The 22,842-nt window shown below is 48.7% G+C and overlaps 1 protein-coding gene across 1 annotated transcript in view; it reads right to left on the minus strand.

Annotated features, from left to right (window-relative positions):
- VWC2 (von Willebrand factor C domain containing 2) overlaps positions 1-21,367 on the minus strand; it is a 127,122-nt gene extending 105,755 nt beyond the window's left edge. The window contains exon 1 of the mRNA XM_055589437.1: positions 20,588-21,367. Within this exon, the coding sequence (XP_055445412.1) occupies positions 20,588-21,286 (699 nt within the window). The 5' untranslated portion in view covers positions 21,287-21,367. The remainder of the gene's footprint in view (positions 1-20,587) is intronic.
- Positions 21,368-22,842: the final 1,475 nt, after the last annotated feature.

Raw genomic sequence — 22,842 nt, forward strand, 5'->3', positions numbered from 1 at the left:
GTCTGTAAGGAGCTTCGCCTTGTGTCATTTCATAACCATGATTATGATCATTATAACTGTGAGAAGGACCAGGCTGTGAAACACGGCAGAAAACTACTGTGTTCAAAGGCAGAATTTGAATCCCACTCTTGTCTGTGTCCTAAACGTCTTTCTGTTCTCAAAGCAGCAACTTATTTTGTACAACATGTACCTTTTTTTTTTTTTTTTTTACTTCTTTTACCCAGCATTGTGACCTTGAGATATATCTCTGCTATAGCATACCATTCCTTTTTGATCGTATTCCATTGGATAGACATGCTGCTGTTTGTGTATCCATTTACTTGCTTATGGACATTTGGGTTGTTTCTAGTTTGGGGCTGTTACCCGTAAAGCTGCAATGAAAACTCGGGGACACAGAAAAGAAACTAATTTCCAGACACTTCCTGCTGCTCCATCCCGCCTACACAGCACCTTCTCCTCACCATCCAGCAGAATGTCCACCTACTTCGGAATGCCAATATACTTTTCTTAAATCCAGTTTCTACACATCTTTCTGTCCTGTGCTGCCAGAAAAGGCCGGTGGCCCAGGTGAGAAGTCAAAGATGCCTTGTGTCACCTGAATTCTGCTGTCTGACTAACAACCAGCATTATATTTCCAATCTGGGACTTTGTCCTGGGGTTGCTGGCATGGGAGCCATGAAACCTAATTCCACGCTGAATGCAGATGCCCCTGCCAGAACAGGCGAATTAGAGACCATGAAAATCCTAGTTAAATGTCCCAAGAAATTGTAACATTTTCATAGATGGGATTAATGTATGCACAAAGAGATGTCAGCCCAGACCTTTCTCAACTAAAATCATTCAACCTGAAATAAACTCTTCTCTTTATTTCATCCATCAGCAGAGAGATCCTCTTTATTTTTCTGTTGTACTGTTGGATTCTGCAAAGTAAGATTAACATTAAAACAAAGAGAAACACTGAAATCTGGGGCTTCCATCTCCCTTCCCCTTTCCTGATCCCCCATCCTCTCCTTTCTTCGAATCTCTGTAAGCCCCAGGGCCTCTTGAATTCCTCCAGGCACACTGGCCGAGAGTACAGTCCTACTCCTAGCCTGCAGTCAGCTGCTAACTAGATTCAGCACAACTCAAGAGCCAGGGCTGAGTCCCTGTCACATCGGGATAGTTATAGCAATTGAGCTGGTGCAAAATGCTGCACAGGTTCAATAAATATTGACTGAATCAAGGGAAAAATGGTTGGAAAGACACAAAAGCTAAAATTAACTTGCACAGCACATGAGAAACAGAAAAAAAAAAATGAAATCTACAGCTTTGCTTCAGAAAGGGCTGGTCACCACCTGGTAAGGAGCTCTGAAGGATTAGACACCCACACACAAGGCAAAGGGAAGACAGATCCTTCTATTATGAGGGATCAAGATTTGGATTACATGCTTAACCCACAAGCGGACGAGAAGATACAGACATTAGAGTGATATAAATACGAAAATGGAGACTTACAGAAAGGATCCGACAGTGCATAGAGGGATGTTCGGAAATTAGGCCCCTAAACCCACAGCCTGACATCAGTAAGCAATTCCTGGAGATTCTGGAGCAGTCCAGTCCTGCACGTGGGAAGCAGGTGTCCCACCATGCTCTGCCTGTTACATCTCTCCTAACTGTTCTACTCTGTGTGCCACAGTTTCCTATAAATAGCTAAAACGTATATGGAATACCTGAGGACTCATACTCTGACAAGCTAGAACCAAGATTGCTGGGAGAAATACCAATGATTTCAGATATGCAGATGATACCACTCATGGGTAGAAAATGAAGAAGAACTAAAGAGCCTCTTGATGCCGATGAAAGAGAGAGTGAAAAAGCTGGATTGAGACTCAACATTCCAAAAAGTAAGGTCATGGCATCCAGTCCCATCACTTCATGGTAAATAGAAGGGGGAAAAGTAGAAACAGTGACAGACTATTTTCTCGGGCTCCTAAATCACTGCGGACAGTGACTGCAGCCATGAAATTAGAAGATGCTTGCTCTTTGGAAGGGAATCTATCACAAACCTAGATAGCGTATTCAAAAGCAGATACGTCACTTTGCTGACAAAGGTCCATATAGTCAAAGCTGGGTTTTTCCAGTAGTCATATATGGATGTGAGAGTTGGACCATAAAAAAGGCTGAATGCTGAAGAATTGATACTTTCAAATTGTGGTGCAGGAGAAGACTCTAGAGAGTCCCTTGGACGGCACAGACATCAAACCAGTCCATCCTAAAGGAGATCAACCCTGAATATTCATTGGAAGGACTGATGCTGAAGATATAATATTTTGGCTACATGATGTTGAGAGCCGACTCATTGGAAAAGACCCAGATGTTGGGGAAGACCGAAGGTAAGAGGAGAAGAGGGTGGCAGAGGATAAGATGGCTAGATAGTATCACTGACTCAATGGACGTGAATTTGAGCAAACTCTGGGAGATAGTGGAGGACAGAGGGGTCTGGAGTGTTGCAGTCCATGGGACTGTAGACTCAGACACAACTTAGCAACCAAACACCAACAAACATACTCTTTTACTTACCCAATGGACCAACCTCAGATACAAATATGGAAGTTACCAGATGTGGACACACCCACCCTGCAGACGGGTTTATGCAGGCATGGGTCCTGGGACAGAAAGACAGGAACAGGCTGCCCAGGACCTACCACCAAATCCTCCCACCTCCACTGGCTGATCCCATAGGCTCCCTACCTAAGAGAATCCTGTATCTCACAGGGACATAAAGACATGCCGAAGTCATTCACCTCAGTGCCCAGTTGCAGTCAATGGCAGGTGCCAACTGAGCTATACGCATGTCACAACTCCTAAAGGTGAAGCTGTCCCTAGGGGCTGGAGGGAGAGGAAAGAGTATAGACTGGAATGGGGGTAAGTCAGCTGCAGAAGAGGCGGCAGGCAGAGAAGGGGCCCCATCCAGGCAGAGAGGATGTCTCACTGCTCCTCAGGTCCCTCCTGGGGCCAAGAACCTACCCTAAAGAGACTCAGAAATCTGACCTGGTGAGAACAAACATTTTCTACCATCAGCAGAACTAAAAGAACTGTTCTGAAACTAAAGAACAAGAACTCGGTGTTGGTGCATCTGAGTTTTATTTATATATTAGTCATTCAGTCATGTCCGACTCTTTTGTGACCCCATGGACTGTAGACCATCAGAGTCGTCTGTCCATGGGATTTTCCAAGCAAGGATACTGGGGTGGGTTGCCATTGCCTTCTCCAGGGGATCTTCCCAACCCAGGGATATACTATGACTTTTTTTGGTTAATTATTCTGATAATCTCTAATTAAGGAACAAGTTGCCATGCAGAGATACATACAAATTTTAACTCTTCTTTTTTTTTTTTCAGGAGAAGTTTTTCAATAGTTTTAAAATAAAAACTAATGTAAGTGTTTTCAAGTTTAAGATACTACATCACTTTCTCATTTCATTTTTTTAATCTGCAAAACAACAATCTAAATAAAGTTTTGAAAAGAGAATTCCTCTGTTCACATGTTATCTTTTCTCTCCCCCCCGAATGGATAGTAACTTCTTTAATAACCACTCTTTACTTTTCTGATGTTGTATTTTCATAGGATAAGGTTATTTTAAGAAAAAATTTAATGTGATAAAAGAAAATGTTATCGAAACTAAAAAAAAAGAGAGAGAGAGAGAGAGAGAGAGAGAGAGAAAGAAGAGGCAGGAGCTAAAACTGCCCTTCCCTAAAAGCAGTCTAGGCTTGGCCCTGGATGGCAGCATCCTCCCAAAGCCACTGCCACACTTCTGTCACCAGATGGCGAGAGTGTCCTTTCCAGCTGCGAAGTGTCTTCCCCAAAGTGCCCAGAGTCACACTTGTGAGCAGGATGCACTTAAGGGGAATCAGAAAGTCCCTTCTACTTAAACCACAGGTCTCATCAGCTTCTGATGACTGGGATCTGGGTTATTTTGGAGCTGGAGGAAAAGGCAGGAGCAATGCTTTTCAACCCTGCTTTTGTATGGAGTGAACACACACCCGCAGGGCTGATGAACGGCCAAGGAACCTGCTTAGCAAGTCAGAGCAGTGGCTGGAACTGAGAGTCTGATCAGGCCCCTGGGTCATTCAGGTACCAACTTCACGAGTATGTCCTGGGCCAGTCTTTCTACTCTGACCAGTATCTCCTGACTCCCAGCAAGAAGCCTGAAAAATGCTATGCGGGTCCCAGCTTTCTTTTCAACAGTCACTTTGGACTAAATCCTTCCCCAACCTTACTACAGGTTCCACACCTGAAACTGTCTTAAATTAGTGCAAGGCCTCACTAAGCCCCTAAGCAGCAGAGGCCTGCCTGGGATATAGGGCACCAACCAGCAGCCTGCATCTCCCAGGCTCCGAGCGCTCTCTGAGCTCCACCCCTGTCCATCAGGGCCACAGGGGGCGCCCACTCCTATAAGGCTCTCTGTCCTCCCCCTACCACAAGGACAGCAGCTCTGGAGTGAAACGAACCTGATCCATAGCCAGCTTCCAGCCACCACACTAGCCAATGGTCCTTTGCAGCTACAGAAAGCGGCTGCTTCCTCTGCCTTTAGAGACTTTTGTTTTGTTTTGTTCTTTTTGTCTTTCCCCTGGCTGTCAGAGAATGGATTTGCACACAAAGGGACTTAATTAAGAACTGTCCCCAGGAGCTGTCAGTTTCCAGTCTCAAGAAGAACACAACTTCACCCACCACACACACAGCAGATGAACAGAACAACAGTCTAACAACCCGACAAGGCCCTGCTTTCTTCGCAGGCACCAAAGACTGACTTTTTCTCCTTTATAGTTTAGCTTGAAGCAGGACCCTCTGTCTAACATCTTTCAAAACTTCTTGTGAATAAGTCCTCTGGGTAAATTTGGATCATGCAGGAATTCATTCACAAGGGGGATAAATGTGGACAGTGTTTACATGGTGTATTTCACCTGGTGGCAAGCAGTCAAATAGTTGGGATGAGAATGAAGAAGGCTGTTTCTTCTGAGATGAAGATCCAGACCTGGTGAGTGTCCTGGAAGGGTCCCGATCTGACAGATCACACAGTCAAATAAGATGCAGCAAAAAGCCTGTTGGCCTCCTGTTAAGAGCTGAACATTTGTAAATTCATATGGTTAAAATTCATTCGGTGAAGCTCTTACCCACAGCGTGATGGTCTCTGGAGGGAGAGCCTGTGGGAGGTCATAAGGGTAAGATGAGGCCGAGTTCATGAGGGTGAGGCCGTCAGGGTGGGCTTAGTGTCCTCCCGTGAGAGGAGAAAGGCCCTCTCTCTACTGTGTGAGGACATGGTGAGAAGGTGGCCATGTACAAGACAGAGCAAGCAGAATCAGACGCTGGAGGCACCTCAGTCTTAGACTTCAACTCTCCAGAACCAAGAGAAGCAAATTTCTGTTGTTTCAGGCACCCAGTCTCATGTATTTCACTCTAGCAGCCTGAGCTAAGACACCACCTGCACCCGCATTTCTGCAGTGGAGAGAGGTGTGTGTCCACGTGGACCCAGCCCTGGCCTCCAGCTCTTGGCTTGCTGCAAACAGAGCTGGCAGAGAGGAGGTAGGGCCAACAAGGTCTGGAGTAACCCCAGCCTGGACCCCACTCCCAGTAGGGAGGGCTCCTCTCTTCCCATTTGGGATCACGGGGGATGGTGAGATTTTGATGAAACAGCTTTAATACTTTACCTATTCACAGATTTCTAAAATTAAGACTTTAATAGACGGGATATGAGGCCAACTGGGCATGATCCACCCACTCAGGCCAAATGGGGGGAAAAGGCCAGGGGAGCAGTTCTGTTAAAGCCAAACTCCTTCTGAGACCTCCCTGGTTGTCCAGTGGTTAGGACTCAATGTTTCCACTGCCAGGGCCCAGGTTCAGTCCCTGGTCGGGGAACTAAGAGCCCACAAGTTGAGTGGTACAGCCAAAAAAATTTGAAAAGCCCAACTCCTTTTAAATAATGAGAGGATCTAAACTCTTTTGTTTTGGAATTAGCATAAAGGTTAAAGATAAGGAATCCTTAGGAGAAAGAAGCAATAAAATGAATGGGCTTCCCTGGTGGCTCAGTGGTAATGAGTCTGCCTACAATGCATGAAACGCAAGAGACATTCGTTTGATCCCTGGGTCAGGAAGATCTCCTGGAGAAAGAAATGGCAACCCACTCTGGTATTCTTGCCAGGAAAAATTTCATGGACAGAGGAGCCTGGTGGGCTACAGTCCATGGGGTCACAAACAGTTGGACATGACTGAAGCAACTGAGCATGCAGAGCCTTCCTTTAATATACAAATGACAAAAACTAAGTGTCTTCCAAGAGCAGGCTTTTAAAAGGCGGGTGTGAGATGTGATGAGAGGACTGGTTTCCTTGGGGATACAAGTTCAGAAATGAGGCAGTGACCTGGTGATAACAGGGAGTGGTGGGGACTCTGGCAAATGGAAAAAGCACTTAACACACTGAAGCCCATGTGTGTATTCCTTCCTGACACACATTTCAGAAGCACACAAAACCATGCCGCTGTCTTTCAGCATTCTTCACTTGGGATGGAAGTAATAATCCTTAAACGCTAAACGGGGAGAGATGAAGACCTCCAGAGGCGAGCTGACTCAGTGGAGCTGGCGGGAACAAGGGTCACAATCGCCAACTAGAAAGTGGCCACGTGGACACATCTGAGGTTGGAGCCTGGCTCCCAGCAGCCTGCCTCAGCTGTCAATCACCCAGCAAGTGCTGGACCACGGGCTGAGCCTGGAGCACAGGCATCCTCAGCTCACACCTTTGGCCCCTGCACTTCCCCTTGAAGCTCAGCCTCTTCCACAGCATCCTGCAGTTACAACAGGCCAGCCCAGCGGTTTCTCCAGTTAATGAGGTCCCTTTCCACAGAGGTTTAAAAGACCATGGGGCTCACTCACAAAAAAGGGACCGTCTTTGAGCTCAGACACCTCCCTGAGAGCCAACCATTCAATTGTGCCGGTGGCCCCTCACTGTTACCTCGGAGCAAGCTGAGCTTACTTCCTCGGCTCCCTGGAGGGCACAGGAAGCCTGAGGGGAACTCTGTTGCCAGCGGGAGGTGACCTGAGCTGAGTGGTTGACATCACAGCACAGTTTATCCCTCAGGCCACTGGTGTCCCCTGCTCCTCACAGGCCCAGGCAAAGGCAGCAGGCTTGTCAGAATTCTTTCTCTTCCTGCCAGACCCTGACGTTTCTGCAAGTGTGACATGACTCAACTACTGGCCAGTGGAGGCAAAGGTGCTCCTGGCCCTGCTCCCCGTGGGAATGGACGGCCAGCATCCTGGCCACCCGCGTCCCTGCACTGGGGCCTGGGGAACAGAGATGCCCCTACGACGGCGTCCACCGGCCGGGAGCACTGTGTCCCCAGAACATGACTGTCAACAATTCAAGAGTGTGACCAGGCCTAAAACTATGGCTCCCGACATCTTAACAGGGATGAATAAATATGAGTCCTGGCTTGTTGAAACGAACTTTATTTGTTTCAAGCCTTTTGAAACAAAACTATTGAGACAGATTTGGGGGAAAAAAAAAACTCACAGAATTTAAAAGTAAAATGCAAGTAACAATTTTTTTTTAATGATTTTGTGACATGGACTGTTATTAAAGTCTTTTTTGAATTTGTTAAAACATTGCTACTGTTTTATATTTTGGTTCAGGGGCCACAAGGCACGTGCAATCTGAGCCCCTCAACCAGGAATCAAACGGGCGCTCCCTGAGGTGAAAGGCGAAGTGTTAACCCTGGACCACCAGGGAAGTCCCCAGGGAATTTTTAAAGTTGGACGAGGGAAATGTAAACGACTGTACCATGTCAACCTCCAACGAAAGCAAAGACACAAGACAGAAGGTCCAACCTCTCTAGTACAGTGTGTGTTACTATTTATTTCTGAGCTGCCTCAGGGGCAGAAGGGCCATATCACTAAGAAGTGGCATCACTAGCTGTGGTTTTATGCATGTGTATGTATGTGTGTGTATATATATACACACACACCTATGTGCATATATATAAATATATACACACCTGCTGCTGCTAAGTCGCTTCAGTCGTGTCCGACTCTGTGCGACCCCATAGACGGCAGTCCACCAGGCTGCCCCGTCCCTGGGATTCTCCAGGCAAGAACACTGGAGTGGGTTGCCATTTCCTTCTCCAATGCATGAAAGTGAAAAGTGAAAGTGAAGTTGCCCAGTCATGTCCGACTCTTTGCGACCCCATGGACATATATATATATATATATATATATATATATATATATATATACACTTAAATATATTATATGGGAGAAGGCAATGGCACCCCACTCCAGTACTCTTTCCTGGAAAATCCCATGGACGGAGGAGCCTGGTAGGCTGCAGTCCATGGGGATGCGAAGAGTCAGACATGACTGAGCAACTTCAGTTTCACTTTTCACTTTCATGCATTGGAGAAGGAAATGGCAACCCACTCCAGTGTTCTTGCCTGGAGAATCCCAGGGATGGGGGAGCCTGGTAGGCTGCCATCTATGGGGTCGCACAGAGTCGGACAAGACTGAAGCAACTTAGCAGCAACAGCAGCAAATATATTATGTAGTGTGTGTGAGTGTTAGTAGCTCAGTTGTGTCTGGCTCTTTGTTGACTTCACAGACTATAGCCCACCAGGCTACTCTGTCCATGGAATTGTCTAGGCAAGAATACTGGAGTCGGTAGCCATTCCCTTCTCCAGGGGATCCTTCCAACCCAGAGATCAAACCCATGTCTCCTGCATTGAAGGTGGATTCTTTACCATTTGAGCCACGAGTTTTTGTTGTTCAGTTGCTCCGTCATGTCTGACTCTTCGAGACCCCATGGACTGCAGCATGCCAGGCTTCCCTGTCCATCACTGTTTCCCAGAGCTTGCTCAAACTCATATCCATTGAATTGGTGACACCATCCAACCATCTCATCCTCTGTTGTCCCCTTTTCCTCCTGCCTTCAGTCTTTCCTAGGATCAGGGTATTTTTCAATGAGTTAGCTCTTTGCATCTGTTGGCCAAAGTATTGGAGTTTTAGCTTCAGTATCAGTCCTTCCAATGAATATTCAGGGTTGATTCCTTTTGATCGACTTGTTTGATCTCCTTGCTGTCCAAGAGACTCTCAAGAACCTTCTCCAGCACCACAGTTTGAAAGCATCAATTCTTTGGTGAAGCTCATATAATGTTATGTATACTTAATATATAAGAGTGTGTATAAATATATACACACGCATATATCTTTCTTTAGCTTTATTGGGATTCCTGAACTGGGAAACAGGGGTCTTTCAATGAGAAAGTCTCCAGCACTATCTCTTCCTTTCCCCACATTCTCTGCTACCTCTCTCAAAATTCTAACTGCACGTATGTCACCTTCTCTCTCAATCCTCCACGTCCCCAAGCGTGTCTTTCCTACATTCCACCTGTGCCCCTGTGTTTCCTTCCGGGCCACGGCTTCAAGTCCACCCCCAAGTTCACTAGATTATCTCAGAACCTGCATCTGCCATCCTGTCAAACTCTCCCCTTGAAGATCAGTTCTAATGACTGTAGCCTTCCTTTACAGATGTTCTATCTGATTCCTTCCCAAAGCTGATGAGTACTTTGGATATAGGGATATTGTTTACCCATTCATTTTATTCCCGCATTTATTTCTCTAGGCATAAAAAATAATTCTCATTTATATCCTGACATCTGAGTCTGATCTGACTGCTTTGTCTCAGCTGCTTTTTCTCCTTCTGTGTTATTGTTATTTTGACATCATATTCCTTGGAACTGTATTTGCAGGGAGTCTCTGAGGCCAGAGAGTATTTGCCTCTGCCTGATACCTGTGGGCACTGCCAGTCTGGGGCCCCTTTAAATGAAAATATTCCACGTGGATTATCCAGAGCACTCAGGGAAGCATGACCATCCACATCCACAGGAGAGCATGTGAAACTGCTGACCGTGAGCCCCAGCTCTGCCCACAGTGAGGCTGTCCAGGGCTGTGTCTGCACTGCCCTCCTGCAGGACAGACTCTTCTGGGGAGCCTGCTTCTATGAGACATACCCTGATCTGACTCTCTCCACCTGTGGTCCTGGGCTTGCCATGTGCCCCAGCCTGGCCATAAGTATCAAGCATCCAGGTCCCAGGCATCAGTGATGGCCGTCAGCCAGCCACCCCTGAAGCCAGCCACCCCTCTGGCTGACTTTCCTCTCTGGATTCTGATGTCCACCTCCAGAGACTAGTTTCTCTGTGAGTGTGTGTGTGTATCTCTTTTTGCCATTTTTGATGTGCTTTTAAGAAGATGTGCTTTATTGTATGAGATCCAAGATTTCATGACTTTTATAAAAACAGTGGGTTTTTCAGGCTATAAGTCTTCCATATTCTCAGGCAAAATCACCTCTGCCATGATCGGAAATGCACAGAGCCTTAATTTTCCAACGCTCTGTTTTTCCATGGGCCAGGGCCTCCCTGAGAACTCACAGGGCCATGGGCAGATGCCTGACATCATTGCTTTCTGCATCCATTCGAAAGGCACTCTGTGTCCTGGCCGCACCCCAGTGCCCGGCAGAAATAGAAAGAGAAGTGAAATCCAGCTGGCAGGATCTCAGCCTTGGAACAGATAAGCAGCAAGAAGGATTTCCGGCTACATGGTCAGAACCATGCCATGAAGGATGGCTACAGGGGCTGCAGACTTGAGTGGAAAACTGAAACCTTTACTCAAGCTCACAACTGTTCTATTTGAAACAGGCTTGGTCTTTCCCCCCAAAATCGGCCCCAGGATTCCTCTGCCATTTAAAGGCAAACCATCAACAGCCGTGGGTCTGAATGAGTGGCCTCCACCTACCTGTCTGGCAGACACCCCGTGCCCCATGACTAGCCTCTTGGCACATCTCTGTCTACAAGGTCCCTGCTCCTTGACTGAAAGGACCTGGCAGTTTCTCACCGTATCTCCGGGATCTAGGCCAATGCCTGCAAAGATTTATTCAAAAAAGTATTTTTGAATAAATAAACACAAGAATGAATTTTCTGTTGGGATGTATCAGATCCGAGGAAGGACTATTTACAGGAACACACAGCCCTCTAGAGTCACCTCCTAACAATGAGGACCTTCTCCATGGGCCATCCTCCTGGAGACCAAGTGCCTCACTGGAGGCAGGACCACTCCTGAGATGCTCACCCCCCAGGCCACACGAGCAGCAGGCTTTTGCGCTGCTATTTGTACAGAGCTCTGTGGGTTCTTACATCTCTCACCTCCTTCCTATAACATGACAGACAAGCAAGATCCTCTCTACAGTTTCCTAGCAGCTAATAAGGTGGCTCTGTTGCCTGGACTTCCCAGTTGGTGCAGTGGTAAAGCATCTGCCTGCCAATGCAGAAGACATGGGTTCGATCCCTGGGTTTGGAAGATCCCCTGGAGGAGGAAATGGTAACCCACTGCAGTATTCTTGTCTGGAAAATTGCTTGGACAGAGGAGCCTGGCAGGCTGCAGTCCATGGGGTTGCAAAGAATATGGGATCACAAAGAGTTGGTCATGACTGAGCAACTGAGCATGCACGATTATCATCCTTGGGCATAGAACAAGGGCTCATAGTGACACAAGGGCTCACAAGGACAGAGTCCTTGAAGTTCTAGAGACTGACTATGCATGCCAACTGAAGGACAAGGCTGGAGAGGGTGGCCAGGGTCTCTGAGCCGCCTCTGATGCAGGCTGGCTTGTTTGATTTTGAAGTTGCTGGTTTTATATGGTGGCACCTCTTCACTTGTGAGCAGACAGCATCACACAGCCACGTGACTGCAGGGCCATGGGGAGTCAGGCCAGCGGGGAGATGGCCTCCTGGGGCCAAAGCCCTTCTCAAGAAGCAGCTTGGCCCTGGCAGATGGCTACCATCTGGGACTCCCCCTGTTCTCATGCAAACTGGCAATTGAAGTATCTGTGTGAACTTCTCACTTGTTAAATGTCTGCTCCAGTGACACAAACAGCTGATGTTCTGCGAGCCAAGCAGAACACTCCCTGGGCCAGGGCTGGTTGTCAGGCCATCCATCTGCCACCTCGGTCTGACGACCTTTGAGGTCCTACCCCCTGGTCAAGATCTGGAACCTACTGGAACCCTCCTCTTTGCCCTCAGGGAGCTCCCAGGGCTCAGAGCTCATGTTCTCCTTACAACTCAAGATTTCATACTTTGAAGCCCACAGATGCTCATTTTGTTCCCTATGGCTTTGTCCCCTATGTTATAAGTGAAACATAACATACAACCACATAAACACAACCAAATTCATTCAGTGTTTACCAGGCCAGTATAAGCCTTTCCTTTTCCAGGTACCAGAAATTCTTCCAGCCACACACAAAATGCCCCTCCACCCCATGGGATCAGGAAGATAAGGGGGCAGGGCTGGAAGGAAAGGTCCAACAGACCAAGACTCAAATCCTGCCCCCCCACACCCTGTTACTAGCTTGATGACTTGCATCAAGTTACTTAACTGTTTTGAAACTTAGTTTTCTCTCCTTAAAGAAAACACCACCAACGCATCAGTCTGTTGTGTAAATCACACCCCCAACATATAAAACATATAAGCCCTGGATAAATGTTGGTTTTCTTCTTCTTGTCATAAAAGACTAAACTTTAAGTTAGCAGATATTGGTCCTGTCTAAAACGTCTGTAAGACAATTGGTCCACACCAAAAAACCCTTAAAATTTGGTCCTGTTCAAAGATTCCATGCCAAATGATTTGGGACAGGACCAAACAGCAGGTACTTTTTCCCTTTTCTAATGAATACAGTTAATTTACAATTCTGTGTCAGTTTCTGGTATACAGCACAGTGATTCAGTTTTTTATATATATAAATATCAATATATATGTACAAATAACTTCAAGCTGGTTTTAGAAAATGCAGAGGAACCAGAGGTCAAATTGCCAACATCCGCTGGATCATGGAAAAAGCAAGAGAGTTCCAGAAAAACATCTATTTCTGCTTTATTGACTATGCCAAAGCCTTTGACTGTGTGGATCACAATAAACTGTGGAAAATTCTGAAAGAGATGGGAATACCAGACCACCTGACTTGCCTCTTGAGAGATCTATATACAGGTCAGGAAGCAGCAGTTAGAACTGGACATGCAACAACAGACTGGTTCCAAATAGGAAAAGGAGTACGTCAAGGCTGTATATTGTCACCCTGCTTATTTAACTTATATGCAGAGTACATCATGAGAAACGCTGGGCTGGAAGAAGCACAAGCTGGAATCAAGATTGCTGGGAGAAATGTCAATAACCTCAGATATGCAGATGACACCACCCTTATGGCAGAAAGTGAAGAGGAACTAAAAAGCCTCTTGATGAAAGTGAAAGTGGAGACTGAAAAAGTTGGCTTAAAGCTCAACATTCAGAAAACCAAGATCATGGTGTCTGGTCCCATCACTTCATGGAAAATAGATGGGGAAACAGTAGAAACAGTGTCAGACTTTATTTTTGGGGGCTCCAAAATCACTGCAGATGGTGACTGCAGCCATGAAATTAAAAGACACTTACTCCTTGGAAGAAAAGTTATGCCCAACCTAGATAGCATATTGAAAAGCAGAGACATTACTTTACCAACAAAGGTCCGTCTAGTCAAGGCTATGGTTTTTCCAATGGTCATGTACGGATGTGAGAATTGGATTGTGAAGAAAGCTGAGCTCCAAAGAATTGATGTTTCTGAACTGTGGTGTTGGAGAAGACTCTTGAGAGTCCCTTGGACTGCAAAGAGATCCAACCAGTCCATTCTGAAGGAGACCAGTTCTGGGTGTTCTTTGGAAGGAATGATGCTAAAGCTGAATCTCCAGTACTTTGGCCACCTCATGCGAAGAGTTGACTCATTGGAAAAGACTCTGATGGCTGGGAGGGATTGGGGGCAGGAGGAAAAGGGGATGACAGAGGATGAGATTGCTGGATGGCATCACTGACTGGATGGACGTGAGTCTGAGTGAACTCCGGGAGTTGGTGATGGACAGGGAGGCCTGGCGTGCTGCGATTCATGGGGTCGCAAAAAGTCTGACACGACTGAGCGACTGAACTGAAGTGAACTGAACTGATAACTTTTTCAGATTCTTTTCCATCATTGGTTATTACAAGATACTGAATATAGTTCCCTGGGCTATACAGTAAAGCTCTTGTTAAATAACTATTTTATATATAGTAATGTGTATTTGTTAATCCAAAACTCATAAATTATCCCTTCCCCAGCCTTCCCCTTTGGTAACCATAAGCTTATTTTCTATGTCTGTGAGTTTATTTCTCTTTTGTAAATAAGTTCATTTGTGTCATTATTTTGGGGATTCCACATAAAAATGACATCAATATTATATGATATTTGTATTTCTCTGTCTGACCTTCACTTAGTGTGATAATCTCTAGGTCCATGCATGTTGCTCCATGCCAAGGACCTCTTGGCATGGAGCAAATATCTTTTGAAAGTTGTGGATTGGACCAAGTGATCATACAGATATCAAGGACATTTTGGCATAGATTGAACATCTTATGGACCAGAGTTTTTAGGAAAGTTTGGATATGAACAACTGTCCTGCAGGAACTTTTATAGTACTTATCTCATATGTGCATACAAAGTACCATGTGGAACAGGTAAAAAAAGCAGTCATTCACATTAAGTTTCTCCTACCTGAGTTAGGGACACATCGAAAGATCTAGAGAAACCATATGGACTCTCCTTGCTTTAAAAATAAAATTGTTACCACTTAAGTGGCTCTAGATAGAAAGGCTGAAACTAAGAAGTCCAGAATTCATCTTACTAGGAACCAAAACAAACTCAGTGGTAGCAACCGCACACACATGAAACTGACTTCCATAAAAGAACGTCCACTTTACACAACTCAGTTCATGTTCTTTTGCAAAGGAAAACAATAATGGTATTATTTTGATTTAAGTAGCATCAGTAGAAAGAATACAAATCCTATTAGACTGAAAAACATGGAGAATTGTGTCTTTTTCCTTCTTGGCACTTTCTCATAATTGCATTACAGATCTGTTGAGATGATGATGCTTTTGATTCCAAATTTCACGTAGGTTGTTTTCCATTAATAAACTCCTAGAAAGGCGATTTTGTAGCAAGCCAGATGCTGACGCCTCAGGAAAGGCATGGAACTCAGTGGTCCCCAAACATCTCACCCGTGACTCCCTCATTCACTGATTTCCTGTCCAACTTTCCCCGTGCTTTGAAAGACAGCCTAGCAAGGAGCACGTATTAATAATTCATTTTCTCTTTCCTTCAAAGGCTTATACAATTGCCAATCAGAGCTCCTGATCTGCCACAATAACCAGTGTGGACACACAGAACTGATGTGATTCCCACAAAAGCAAAGTGAAAGTTCAGTTCTCCTGAGTGGCCTTATCCAGGGGAGTCCCACATTCCATGAGATTCTGTGAAACAGGGAAACAAACCTGCAGACCCCAATTCTGTCCTCACAGTCCCCCAGAAATCAGGATTCCCAGGAGGGGAACAAGTTCTTCTGTTGCTCAAAATGGAGTCATTTTTTAATGAAAGAATTCACATTTGACTTGCTGCTGGTCTGCATGGAAGTTCTCAGGGGCACATTGAAAAGTGAGGCCCTCGTGTGACACAAGCGTCCACTGCCTTAAGTAGATGATAATTCCTAAAATGGCGCTCCGAATGGAACAGACACCGGATCACCGCGATCTGCGTGGGCAGCTTCATTATGTTTTATTTATGGTTCTCAGGCATTTTGTGTGCCACCCGTCCCTCTGTGCCTTTTCTATGAATTCGTTCTTCCAATCTCTCTTGCTGATGCGTCCTTGTCCCACCACACTCTTTACGCCTCCCTGCACCCAAGCCTATGAGGTCAACTCTGATCACTGACACCCGATGTTACAGGCTGGACTGGGTCCTCTCCCAGATTCAGACATTGAAATCCTAAATCCAAGAGCTTAGAATGCGACTGTACTTAGAGACAAGGTCTTGACAGAGGCCGTCCAGGTGAAATAAGGTCCTACGAGTGGGCACTCGGGAAGACAGCCATCTACACCCCCAGGAGGGAGGCCTCGGGGGAAACAGCCCCACCCACTCCTTGATCTTGGACCCCCAGCCTTCAGGGCTGTAAGACAACAAACTTCTACTGTGGAAGCCACCACGTCTGTGGGATTTTGTTAAGCAAACGGAAAGGTGCTCATGTATAAAAAATATAAACCAAGAGATAGGCTTCCTTACTCAAAGCTGGAGACTTGTTGGTGTAAGAACAGGATACTAGGTATGACTTGAGAGGCAATGGAAGGCATTCTAGTAGTAACTATGCTTTTATCTGGATATACAAATGAAATTGCAAACACCCCCGGCGGGATGAGGGTATTACTCTAAGTATTATTAGCAGCTCAATGGTATTTCATTGAAGAGTGAGGTCTTCAGCTGACATCTGCCCAAGATCAACTAGGCTGTAAGGAATGAGGGTTTTAAAGGGGTAAAGAGCCTGGAGAGAAGGGAAGAGACAGACTGAAGTACAGAGAAAACTGGGCAGAGACTGAAAGTGAGCAGGACTCTGTGGGGCCCTCTCTAGTACAAAAACCGTTCTGTGTTTTATTTCTCCTTTGTAGGACAAAGATTTCAGCCTCTAAGACCTTCCCTGAGTTCCAAAGGGCAGACTCAAACATCAATAATTAGGGACATGAAGAACGCAAAAAGAAACCATAGTGCAGATAGAGGAGGGCCCTAGTTCCTCCTGGGGCATGGACACAGACCTCTGTGTCTATCTTTGAATTCCTTTGCAGGAACTAAGGCACACACCCTCCTGGACAATGGTAACTTCAGGCTGAGCACGAAATTCCTGGAGCACCGCCCTGCGCCCTCACTACCAACCAATCAGAGGAGGGTTACACACCCAGCAGCCTACCTCCCAAATTTTGTCTGTAAAATCTTGTCCAAAACCCCTCTCCCTCCCCGTGCTCCTTGCCTTGTTGTTATTGTTGTTCAGTCACTCAGTCATGTCTAATTCTGTGCGACCCCATGGACTGCAGCATGCCAGGCTTCCCTATCCTTCACTATCTCCCGGAGCTTGCTCAAACTCATGTCCATTGAGTCAGTGATACCATCCAACCATCTCATCCTTCTCATCTCGTCCCCTTCTTCTCTTGCCTTCAACCTTTCCCAGCATCAGAATCTTTTCTAATGAGTCAGCTCTTAGCATCAGGTGGCCAAAGTATTAGAGCTTCAGCTTCAGCATCAGTCCTTCCAATGAATATTCAGGGTTGATTTCCTTTAGGATTGACTAGTTTGATCTTCTTGCAGTCCAAGGGACTCACAAGAGTCTTCTCCAACACCATGGTTCAAAAGCATCAGTCTTTTGGTACTCAGCCTTCTTTATGGTCCAACTCTCACATCCATATATGATTACTGGATGCATGGCCCTGCAATAAATACACCTTTATCTGCTCCAAACTCTGAGGTTTCAGTTGATTTGGCTCCAGTGTGCAGCTGGCACAGTGACTGCAGACAGGCCCCCAGGACAGAGACCCACAGGAGGGCTGGGAGAAGTGATGTTCTGCCTGTGGCTGCCTACACATCACAGGCACAAGGATCAGTTCTGTCGAGCTCCCAGTCTCCATCCATAATCTCCTCTCTCTCAGAAAGTAGAGTACAGACTACCAAAGCGCCTGTGTGCCTCAGGGAAAGCGGACCAGAACCAGCCTCCCTTTCATCTCCAATTTTGCCATGGTCAGCAGTGTTTCATGCGTGACCCTTGAAACCACAACCTCCACTGAACTGCATTTTTTTTCAGAGAAGCCCCCAGAGCTTCAGATATAAAATGCTTTCCTTTTCTGTTTCCTCTGCTATGCAACCTGCAAGCCCTGGCGGACGTCCTGGAAGCCCAGTGGGCCCAGACCAGGCACGGGGGCAAACCCCATGGACTCACGGTTGACCCTGTGCACTTAGTTTCTCAGTTGTGTCTGTCTCTTTGTGACCCCATGGACTGTGTAGCCTGCTAGGCTCCTCTCTCCATGGGACTCTCCAGGCAAGAATACTAGAGTGGGTAACCATTCCCTTCTCCACAGGATCTTCCTGAGCCAGGGACTGAACTCAGGCCTCCTGCATTGCAGGTGGATTCTTTACCAATGAGCCACCACAGCTGACCCTAAACCCTTCTAAGCTCAACCTCCCAACACCCCTGACAAAGCCCTGCATCCTTTTGGTGTTGGAAGAAAGCCGCACTAAATCAGGGAAAACCTACAAATGTTCCTGATACTAACAGAAATGAACAAGCACGATATATACAGTGAAATCCTCATGCAATTGTACATGTCATAGGAGCAGGAATACAGTGGAAATTTTGCAGCAGCTGCTCAACCCTCATGCATGTGTCATCCTAGCAGCTGGTAATGATTGGATGAAAGTTAAGAATGAAGGGTCACTTGAAGGTGAAAGATGCACTTAATACTCTAAAAATAGCTTTATTAATATTTTGATTCTTCCCAAGAATCATCTCTCCAAACTCCCTTTTGCTAAAATCTCCCATCTCCAGAATGGGAAACACATTCCACTTTCATTTGTTCATTTTCATGCTTAGTCGTGTCTGACTCTTTGCAACCCTATGGACTGGAGCCCTCCAGGCTCCTCTGTCCATGGGATTTCCCAGGCAAGAATTCTGGAGTGGGTTGCCATTTCCTCCTCCAGGGGATGTTCCAGGCTCAGGCATCAAACTTGAGTCTCCTGCATTGCAGGCAGATTCTTTACCAGCTGAGCCATCAGGGTAGGCACTAATTTTTGGAAACAGGAATCCACCAGGAGATTCCCCCACCAACCATATACACAGACAGTCCATGGCATCCAGCATTTAGCAATGGATAACTCAAACAGATTTGAATTCTTCCTTCTGCCTGTGATGGCTGCTCTGTGATGTGTTTGGGCTTCTGAGATCAAAATGTGAGTAATTCCTCAGCACGCCTCGTGGGATACATAAGAAATGATTATGTTACTACACAGTGCAGACAGTAAATACTATTAATAAAAAAACTAACTCCTTGTCTTTGATCTTATAACACTTTCTGATGAACCTGAAACTCCAGGGAATTGTTGGGCTACAGCCCCATTCTGGCCAACACAGAAGGTGGCTCCTTGGGGTCCCACTAGCTCCCAGGGCCAGCTTTGCTTCTGCACTTCTGGGCTGCACCCAAAACTTCTGGAGAGGCATCTGTCTGGCTCTTCAGTCCTCTAGGAGAATTTTGAAAGCAGAGTTCCTGACTTCTATTGTATGGCCAGGGCCTGGTTCCCATAAAGTTCTCATCAAAGTTGTCTGGTCCTCCAAAGGGCCGAAGCCAAGAATTGTGTTCAACATGTTCGCCTGGAGTTAGACCCTGAATGTCAGGTGGTTAGAACTCCAGGGAGCCTTAAGGAATGGCTAGCCTTACTTTACAGATGACAGGAAAGACAGTGTTTCTACAGCACTCAGGAATTCATTCCTGAAACTCACTACCTGATGTCACCCCCTGGCCACATTCTCAATCTGTAGATCTCAGAGGCTCCATTCTGGAGACCCTGGAGGAGATTCCTCCCCATCTGCCTCCTCACTCAGCTTTGGGGGCCGGAGGTCCCAGGACACCCTCTGCTGCCCAGAAAAACTCTGGCATGCCAAGTCAACTGGCCAAGTCCAGGAAGGCCAGAGGCTGAGCCAACCCTGGGGGGCTGGAAAGGCTGAGCAGGGGTGCGGGTGGTCTGCCAGGGCCACTAGTGAAGAAGCAGGGTTCTGGGCAAGTTTAGCCCCTGGCCAGCACACCCCCTGGGCAGTATGTCCACCCAGCACCCGTGGGGCTGGGCTTTTGGTGTAAATAGAGCCTAGAGTATGAAAGCAGGCTTGAGGCACTGAATCTGCTTCTTAGCAGCTGTGTTGCCCTGGACACCTTATTTAAATATTCTGTGTCTCAGTTTCCTCTTCTCCATCAGCTGGAGGTAACAGATCATAATCGACTTTATAGCCTAGCTTGAGGTTTAACTAAGTTAGTATAGGTGAAAATGCAGCCTGGGGGTGGGACATTACTGTAGGCATTCAGGAAATAGCAGTACTAATATTATGACCAGTACTCACCTAAAATAAAAGCATTTTAAAAACCATAACCTGGACTTATTTTTGCCATGGACCATGTTTTGGCATCCAATCAGCAACAGTTTTGTTTTGTTTTGCTTTAATTTCTAGAACATCTGCCTGATACCCAGCACATAATCCAGGGAAATGGCTTATTTATATGAATAGTCTCCCTTAATGAACTATTAACTGAAGAATACATCCCAAACAGCAAGGTAAATTGCCCTGTGTTTGAAAACAGGGTGAACATTTCAGCAGCAACACTTTTAACTCCGGAGCAGCCAATTAAGGTTAAAAGCGCAGCCAGTACTTTTGCTTGGGCTTTGGTGCCACTGGCTTTACTCTAAGGAAACCCTTTTGGAGCAAATGCATGTCAGCTGGGCACGTGGCTTTCAAAAATTACCTCTGCACTGAAAAAGAGAGGGGACACAGGCACAGCGCCGTCCACCTCAGAACCACAGGGCGCCTCTTCTCCAAAGTGGGGGCGAGGAGCCAGCTCACCGGCTCCTGGGACGTGCAAAGTCGCCCGGGCGCTGGCCTCTTACCACGAACTCCTCCAGGGTCTGGTAGGTCTTGCCCCGGAACTCGCAGTAGTTCTTCCTCTCCTTGCACTGCGGGCAGCACTGGCTGGTGTCAACGTGGATGCAGCGCGGGTGCAGCCGCGGGCACTCGGGCTGTGCACACAGCGGTCCCTCCTCGGTGCACAGGCAGGGGCAGGCCGAGGGTCCCGGAGCAAACTTCTCCCCGATCGCGTACACGAAGCCGCTCTCGTCCACGCAGCCCTTGCCCCGGTAATCCGGGTACGCGTACTCCTCCGGCGGCTCAGGCGTGGGCTCCGACTCCGGACCCGCCACGTCCTGGGCCGCGGCGGCCGGGGGCTCTTCGTGCGGGGTGTCCCCGCGGGGTCGCCCCTGCAGGTCCCCGGCCCCGGCGCCCCCGCCCTGGGCGGCCCAGGCCTGCTTCTGCCTGCTCCACGCCTCCCGGCCGGCCAGCCCGCGGCCGCTCTTGCCCTTCCAGTCCCGGCCGCCGCCGCCGCCCTCGTCCCTCGCCGGGCGCCCGAGCTCGCTCACCCGCCCCGGGCCGTCCCGAGACGCGTGCTCGCGCTTCTCCTGGCCCGGCCGCTCCGGCGCCTGGGCCAGCTTCTCCAGCGGGATCCTCGGGCTGCACAGGGCCACCATCAGGCAGCAGGTGAGCAGGAGGGAACTGGACAGCGCGCCAACTGCCATCGCAGTGGAGCTGGGCATTCCCTACCGCGTCCCGGCGGGCGGGCGGGCGGGGAGCGCGGCCGAGGGGCGAGTCGCATTCACAGCCCGGGGGCGCGCCGCCGCCAGCCGGGAGCCGCCGTCCCTGCGGAGAGAACAGCAGCACAGCTGAGCCCCGCGGCCCGCGCGCGCCCGGCCCCCTCCCGGCCCCGAGCCGCCCGACCCCGAGGCTCCCTAGATGAACTCGCCGGACCACGAGGGCAGGGGCTGCATTCCCGGCGCCCGGGCGCCGCCGGGGGTCCTACAGATCCAAGACTGCGGGCCTGGACACGGAGGCGAGTCCCAGAAAAACACCGCCCCGCAGTGTGCCCCCTGTCGTCGTTATTAGCGGGTGGTGGAGCGGTGGGGCTGCAGCGAGCTGGGCCCGCGCCCCCTGCAAGGCTCGGATGGAGCCACATAACTCCAGCGCCTCGCGCCCCTCTTCAGGTCCCGGCCACACTTCCCCAAAGGTCTCACAGTGGAGAATTCCGCAGTGGAGTGGACGGTGAAGACTGTGCAGAAAAATAAGAAGGAAACCCTTCCTCGCTTGCCTGAGGGCGTTTGGGGAAGAGGGGAGGGAAGGAAGGGAAGAAACCTTGCAGGGCCCGGTGATTCATCTGAAAAACTTTTCAAACGCAGCCAGTGCGGGGCGCAGACGCCCCTTCCCCGCCCTCCAGCTTGGACCCGGCTGCCGGGGGAAGAAGGTCCCCGACTATCCCCCAGCCCACCCCCAGTTCCCGGCTGCGGGTCGGGGATTCCGCAGGCTTCTCTTCTTCCGCCAACCATCCGGCAGCGGCTCAGCGACTCCGGGCGCAGACCAGAGACCCTCGTGTGAGCCGCAGCGCTCAGTCTCCTAATTTCTTTGACCCTGGAGGGGGTCGTGGCCTTGGAGCAGGAGGGCCCAGCAGATTGAAGGTGTGCGGTGGAGGAGGCTGGAGATGGAGGGCTGGGGCGAACGCCCCTCAGTCTCCCGGTCTCCGAAAACCTCTCTGGTTCCCAAACTTTCTGCGGCCCAAAGGGGCCGACAGAACCCTAGACTAGACGCTGCAGGGTACTGTCCGCCCAGTCTCTCTCCACCTAGCCGTCCAACTCCCCAAATCTGTGCGCCCCGGAGTGGCTTCCTCCGCCTCCCCACCCTCTTCCAGTAAGCAGGGCTCCTCTGTGCCTTCTGCTCATTTCCAGCCCCAGCCCGGTGGACCTCATCCAGGCGATCACCATATTTACAAACTTGGGGTCTGGGGTGGGGGGACTTCTCCTGAGCAGCAGGGATGCGGAAGGGCCCCCGGGGCGCGGACACCCAGCATGCATCCTCATCCCCGAGGGCGGGCGCCCAGCCTACATACATGAGCGCAGGGCGCCGGCCGGACGCCGGGCTCGCGGCGGGCTCAGGGGCAGCAGCGGCGGGCACGGACCCTGGGCGCCGGCGCCCATCCTCCGGCCGGCGAGGACCCGGAGCGGAGCGCACCGCGGAGAGCTCAGCCCCACCTGCGCGCGCTCCGCCCGGCGCGTGCACTCAGCTAGGGCGTCTCCGCGGTCTGGCTCGTCGCGCCGGCGGCCGG

Source organism: Bubalus kerabau, chromosome 8 (genome assembly GCF_029407905.1).
Source record: "Bubalus kerabau isolate K-KA32 ecotype Philippines breed swamp buffalo chromosome 8, PCC_UOA_SB_1v2, whole genome shotgun sequence".
Lineage (NCBI taxonomy): Eukaryota > Metazoa > Chordata > Mammalia > Artiodactyla > Bovidae > Bubalus > Bubalus kerabau.